Source organism: Poeciliopsis prolifica, unplaced genomic scaffold (assembly GCF_027474105.1).
Source record: "Poeciliopsis prolifica strain line A6 unplaced genomic scaffold, Auburn_PproV2 SCAFFOLD040, whole genome shotgun sequence".
Classification (NCBI taxonomy): domain Eukaryota; kingdom Metazoa; phylum Chordata; class Actinopteri; order Cyprinodontiformes; family Poeciliidae; genus Poeciliopsis; species Poeciliopsis prolifica.
Window position 1 is genome coordinate 3,526,157 of NW_026562415.1, and position 6,743 is coordinate 3,532,899.

At 41.1% G+C, this 6,743-nt stretch overlaps 1 protein-coding gene across 2 annotated transcripts; it reads right to left on the minus strand.

Moving 5' to 3' along the window:
• Positions 1–242: 242 nt before the first annotated feature.
• On the minus strand, positions 243–6,624 carry pwp1 (PWP1 homolog, endonuclein). 2 transcript variants are annotated; one of them, XM_055054723.1, is made up of 16 exons: positions 6,575–6,624; positions 6,431–6,484; positions 6,134–6,192; positions 5,873–6,057; positions 5,023–5,108; positions 4,835–4,931; positions 4,432–4,542; positions 4,181–4,311; positions 3,956–4,026; positions 3,660–3,756; positions 3,508–3,569; positions 3,318–3,429; positions 3,132–3,222; positions 2,919–3,040; positions 1,052–1,157; positions 243–966 (listed from the first exon to the last, which is right to left on the minus strand). In XM_055054723.1, exons 1-16 carry the CDS (start codon positions 6,581–6,583, stop codon positions 872–874), a joined length of 1,488 nt encoding a protein of 495 aa, XP_054910698.1. In that variant the 5' UTR covers positions 6,584–6,624; the 3' UTR covers positions 243–871. The 2 variants fall into 2 exon arrangements, with proteins under 2 accessions (XP_054910698.1, XP_054910697.1); XM_055054722.1 differs by having other exon boundaries at positions 6,431–6,621.
• Positions 6,625–6,743: the final 119 nt, after the last annotated feature.

Genomic DNA, 6,743 nt, shown 5'->3' on the forward strand with positions numbered 1-6,743 from the left:
AATCCGATCAAAGGTTCCTATGTTCTACTAACGAACTACCTGAATAAATAACAACTTTATTTTTAAGTTAAAAATCTTAAAAGGTAAAGACGTTATTTTCCCCAGCAGCCTATGATGCCAGACCGGAGAATGCTTCTGTATTTTCATGGAATCTTACTGAAATGTTGATGGACCAACCCAAAGTTATGTTGTAAAATACCAGTGTCTTAGATACTTCAGCAGAAATGATTGTGTTCTTCCACTACATTGCAACAAAATTTATTCAAAACCCACTTCGATTCATTACAACTCATGAACAGTTTTTAATTGCTTTAAACAGATTTAAATGGTGCTAATGTTGTTTATGAACAGGAACCAAAACCTCAGCAAGATATCTCTAAACAATCTATAGCACATTTGATCTACTTTAAACAAAATGTTCCGTTTTACAACTGAACATCAAACAAAAACCAATGGTAATATTAGGATCCACATAAAAAAATAAAAACAGAATCAACTGCAACATATCTGGTAACTTTACATTTGTAATTATTATAAAACACTTTAATTGACGTATTTTGTGTGAACGTTAAATCACTACTACTACTCTTAATAGCGATTTGTACTTGTAATGCACAGAGAGAGGCACGGGGGCAAAGATCTGAGAAAATGTGAACAATGTGTACCAGCGCAGTTATAAAAAATTGCATTTCTGCCTCCATCAGATAATGTCATCTAATTATTGTGATTTCCATTTTATTAACAAGTTTGTGTTCCAGTCTTTTTAGATACATGTTGGTCAGTCCTTATTAAACGCTGTGAGTTCAGATTTATCTAATTCTGCACTTCTCACAGCAAGGCACAACAGAAAAACAGACGATCCAGAAGGTCACTAGGAGATTTCCATGTCTGCTGTGGCTGCAGATGCAGAAGTCTGGCTTCCGGGGTTCACCGTCATGCGCTCTCGGCTGCCGAACACCTCGCTCACTAAAAGGAAACAGCAAAAGAGGCAGCTGTATGAAGAGAGTAAGAAAGTTATAGGAAAAGAAAAACTCAGAGGGATTAGACGTACCTGCAGCAACATCACTTATGTCCCAAATCCGCAAGCCGTCCTTTTGTCCCCCGAAGGCGTAGACGAAGGGCAGATCAGGGCAACACGAAGCACAGAACAGCACCCCCTGTTCACACCACCAAATACAGTTAGGGCCAGAAATATTTGGACAGTAACACAATATTTGTGAGTTGGACTCTGCATGCCACCGCATTGGATTTGAAATGAAACCTCTACAACAGAATTCAAGTGCAGATTGTAACGTTTAATTTAAAGGGTTGAACAAAAATATGTGATAGAAAATGTAGGAATTGTACACATTTGTTTACAAACACTCCACATTTTAGGAGCTCAAAAGTAATTGGACATATAAACATAACCCAAACAAAAAAGTTTTTTCTCAATATTTTGTTGCGAATTCTTTGGAGGCAATCACTGCCTTAAGTCTGGAACCCATGGACATCACCAAACGCTGGGTTTCCTCCTTCTTAATGCTTTGCCAGGCCTTTACAGCCGCAGCCTTCAGGTCTTGCTTGTTAGTGGGTCTTTCCGTCTGAAGTCTGGATTTGAGCAAGTGAAATGCATGCTCAATTGGGTTAAGATCTGGTGATTGACTTGGCCATTGCAGAATATTCCACCTTTTTGCTCTCATGAACTCCTGGGTAGCTTTGGCTGTATGCTTGGGGTCATTATCCATCTGTACTGTGAAGCGCCGTCCGATCAACTTTGCAGCATTTGGCTGAATCTGGGCTGACAGTATCCCGTACACTTCAGAATTCATCCGGCTACTCTTGTCTGCTGTTATGTCATCAATAAACACAAGTGACCCAGTGCCATTGAAAGCTGCATGCCCATGCCATCACGTTGCCTCCACCATGTTTTACAGAGGATGTGGTGTGCCTTGGATCATGTGCCGTTCCCTTTCTTCTCCAAACTTTTTTCTTCCCATCATTCTGGTACAGGTTGATCTTTGTCTCATCTGTCCATAGAATACTTTTCCAGAACTGGGCTGGCTTCTTGAGGTGTTTTGGGCAAATTTAACTCTGGCCTGTCTATTTTTGGAATTGATGAATGGTTTGCATCTACATGTGAACCCTTTGTATTTGCTATCATGGAGTCTTCTCTTTACTGTTGACTTAGAGACAGATACACCTACTTCCCTGAGAGTGTTCTGGACCTCAGTTGATGTTGTGAACGGGTCCTTCTTCACCAAAGAAAGTATGCGGCGATCATCCACCACTGTTGTCTTCCGTGGACGCCCAGGCCTTTTTGAGTTCCCAAGCTCACCAGTCAATTCCTTTCCTCAGAATGTACCAGACTGTTGATTTTGCTACTCCAAGCATGTCTGCTATCTCTCTGATGGATTTTTTCCTTTTTTTAAGCCTCAGGATGTTCTGCTTCACCTCAATTGAGAGCTCCTTTGACCGCATGTTGTCTGGTCACAGCAACAGCTTCCAAATGCAAAACCACACACCTGGAAACAACCCCAGACCTTTTAACTACTTACTTGATTACAGGTTAAAGGGAAAGGCCTTTTGAGTTACTTGCAGCCTTTGGAGTCCATTGTCCAATTACTTTTGGTCCCTTGAAAAAGAGGAGGCTCTGCATTACAGAGCTATGATTCCTAAACCCTTTCTCCGATTTGATGTGGAAACTCTCATATTGCAGCTGGGAGTGTGCACTTTCAGCCCATACTATATATAAATTGTATTTCTGAACATATTTTTGTCAACAGCTAAAATAACAAAACCTGTGTCACTGTCCAAATATTTCTGGCCCTAACTGTACATTTCAATTCACCACCCAAAAACTTAAGACATTCCACAGGGACAGCTTCATCTAAAATTATTCAACCCTCAACTCTAAAATAGTGTATGCCAATTCTCACCATTTTCATGTCTCGAGAGTGCACCAGGCTGGGCTTGTTGCTTAAAATGTCCCAAATCTTTACGTGTTTGTCAGCAGATGAGGTGACGAGACATCCTTTGATCTGGCTGCTGAGGTCTAAACCTGCAAAAGTTCAAGAAAAATGTCATCTTATTCCCCCATAAACGACACAGACCGACAAGACAAAAAAGTTTTCCGTCTGCATCTGACAAACCTGACACTTCTTCGTCGTGTGCTTTTAGTGTGAACAACGGTTTGTCAGAGCGGGCATCTAGACAGTAGACGAACCCGTCTTCTGTGCTGGCCTTAAATACACACATGCGCACACACACAGATAAATACCAACATATACTGCAGCAAGTTATTGTAAATGCGTATGCTTGAAATTCTGAGTATTCACCAGGAAGTTAAAGGGTGAGAAGTGGTTCCAGACCAGCCTCTCCACTTGCCCACTAAACCTCCAGGTTCTGAAGCTGCTGTCTGGATTCCGGCAATCATAAAGGACGGCTGTCCTAAAGAGGAAACCCCGACGTTAATGTGAAACCATGACAAAGATCTGTCGGCAAAGACGCAGTGAAGATCACACTTACTTGTCATATGATCCAGATATCAAGGTTTGTGCCTCGAAGGGATGAAATCTCAATGTCTGGACCTGGAACAAAAGAAGTCGGTTGTTTCACAGTGGCTAAAGGCTGCCCACTCTGAGAAAGCAAATCCAGAACATTTCAGCATCGCAGGGTACCTTGTCTGTATGCTTCCGCAGAGTTGTGGCCGGCTTGCCTTGAGACAGATCCCACAGGACGACCGTGTCGTCTGCAGATCCACTGGCCAGCACATTCCTTAAAATGAGCAAATGTTGGAAATAAAACATCTAAATCATATCAGGTTGACTATTGCAGACGGACAAATGAGGGATGGACAGATGATTTAAGCAACAGTCCGGAAATACAGCTATTGTTGCCATCTTTCATGCTTAGCCAGATCTAATGAATGTTTTAAGACTTTTCCAGAACTGACATTGTAGTGAAAATCACTGACCTGACCAACTTGTTCCAGGACAAATCCAACACTGCATCTGTGTGTCCCTCCACAGGCTCCGCTGCTGCACCCTGCAATACAACACGCAGTGATATGTTCAAACATTTACCACCAAAACAAGCTTTTAATAAGTTATTATGCAACAATGACAGCAATAAAATAGTCAGGCCAACATTAAATAAATCCTCCCCTGCAGGTTATGAAACATTAATAGGATTTTTGCACCTTTTTGCTTTTCTTTTTCTTCTTGGAGGCCTTTTTGCTCCCGAGGGAGAAGACCGGCTCCAAACAATCCACCACATCCAAATCCCACACGTCTATCTGTGGAGTCATGTTGCCCACGGCGACGTAGTTAGCTGCAGAGTGGATGCACAAGGAACATTATTTTGATTTCTTTTTATTAAAGCTTGAAACATGACTTATGAAATAACTGGAGGTTTTATTTTCTTCTTATTCTTGACTGAAGGCTTCGTTACCTCGTCCCTCTTGTGGGTTGGGATCAAAATCCAGCCATTCCACACACAACGGGTAGGCTGGCAGCAGGATGTCGTGATGGACGTACATAGATTCCTCCTCTGAGTTATAAACTGGGAAGTTGCACAACACATTTATGAATGCTCAGTCCTAAAAAAGAATGCACTCGACTTCAATTATGAAATACTGAAACGGGGCTCCAACACGTTTCCACAGACGTGTAATTCTGATTCATTTTTATCAAATAAGTGGATGCTTTAGAAATGTAAACTTTTGTTTTTAGACAAAGAAGCAAAGCAGAAACACTGTTTTTCCATACTACTATTTTTCCAATCGTGGAATAATAAATTGTTCCAGTTTTCCAATCATCAAACACACTCATCATAATAAAAATGATATGTTTACTATAGATCTCTAAGTTGCAGCAGTCCTTCTCCGCTTTGCCAGCCAGGATGAGGTTATCGGTGGGTTTGATTTGGAAGTCTTCTCGCTCATACTGGTCCTAGACGGGGGGTGAGCAAACAGAACCGCACAGGTGGGACTTTAATTGGGACAAATAAGACCCGACAGACCCGATCTGAACAGATACTCACTGTGTCTTTGAGGGTGATGTAGGGATCCTCGTCATTAGAGCTGAACACTGTGAGCCCAGCCAGACTGTCACCAAGGTTCGCAGTAGCTGAATCGGATTCAGTGAAATGTATTAAATATCGTTGACTTTATCTACATATGGTAAAGTTATAAACAAAAAAAGCAACGGTATTTTATTGGTATTGTATGTGATAGACCAAAACAAAATGGCACAAATGTAAAGGGGAAGGGAAATAATACATAAATACATAGAATTGCTATATTAGCAATTGCCAGTTCATATGTTGGCGCCATATTTGCTTGATGGTGAATATGCTGCCAATCATTCAGCACGCATAAAATAAATGCATGCAAATTTTGCAGAATCAGTATGCATTCATTTTTAGCTGTATACTTTTCTTAGATTATGTATTTGACACTACTGTAAGGTTGTATCTTTTACTGTAACCAATTTTATCAGTAAAGATAAAAGAACCATTTTTCTACTCTATTATTCTGCTTCCTCTACCACCATGATGTTATCGCCGCAATATTTCAATGAATACTACTTTCTGCTTAGGCGATGTGCAGTATTATTCTGTACTCCAGACTGGGTTTTAGTAAGAGGTATCAGAGTAAATGTGGGGGGGAATGAGGATGCAGGTCAAGCTTTTTTGAAAACATTTGGAAAACATTTTCCTAGCGTCCTTCCACTTCACAATTCCAGGCCACTTTGTTCTTGTCTCTCAAATATGATGCATTTGAAACACAACTAGTAGCAGCAAAAAGCCTGTGTATATGTTTTTGCAAATGATTTTAATTGCTGCGTAGAAGCGGAGGAACAAATAAAAACACAAACACCCTGCCCTTCACCTGCATCCTCTTCATCATACTTGTCCAGCCCATATTCCGCCAGTTCATCGTCTTCCTCATCTTCATCATTCCCAGTCTTTAGACCCAGGTCATCATCATCATCATCTACTGTTTCTCCAGATGGCTCGTCATCACGTGGAATACCTTCATCTTCCTCCTCATCTTCATCTTCCCCTTCTGCGCCCCTGGGTTCAATGACAAAAAGGCCATATTGTCGCTTGCCACTAAAGTCAAATCAGTGTTTGCATTTGCAGTGATTACCCCAGGTCTTCTCTAGCTTCGGTAATGATGCGTTGAAGCTCCTCTTGACTCAGCTCGACCTGAGAGAAAATAAGACAGAAGCCTTTTTTGCACACGCGTGACAAATAATTTCATTTAATTTCAAGTGATTCTTATATGTGATATTTGTTGAAGTCTTGTTGGAGGAGAAAGTTAGTCCATACATTTATTTTAGACAAACTGAAGTTTTAAAATGTTAGTAAAAACACCTGAACCATGATAACGAAGGCTTTAAACTGCCGTGTTGACAGTTTTCATCGGTGTGTTTATGTTCCCTACCTTGTCAGGGGTTTCCTTGGCAACGCCACGCTTCACCCACCCGACACACGTAATCTGGGAGCTCATAATGTAAAAATACTTTTAGACCAACAGCAGTAAATATCATAAAATGTGCTTTATCCCCCCTTTCTGAAACTGTTTCACCTCAGGCATGCACACAGCGGTACATGTGAGAGATTAGGACCGCTCCTTCTCAGGCCGTCCAAAAAGCTGCCTGACTAAAATTCCGTCAAAGAATTTTACTCAGGCAGTGATAATTCTGCCTGAATTCGGAAAAGGACCGAATTATTTTCGAAATTCCTCACCAAGAGCT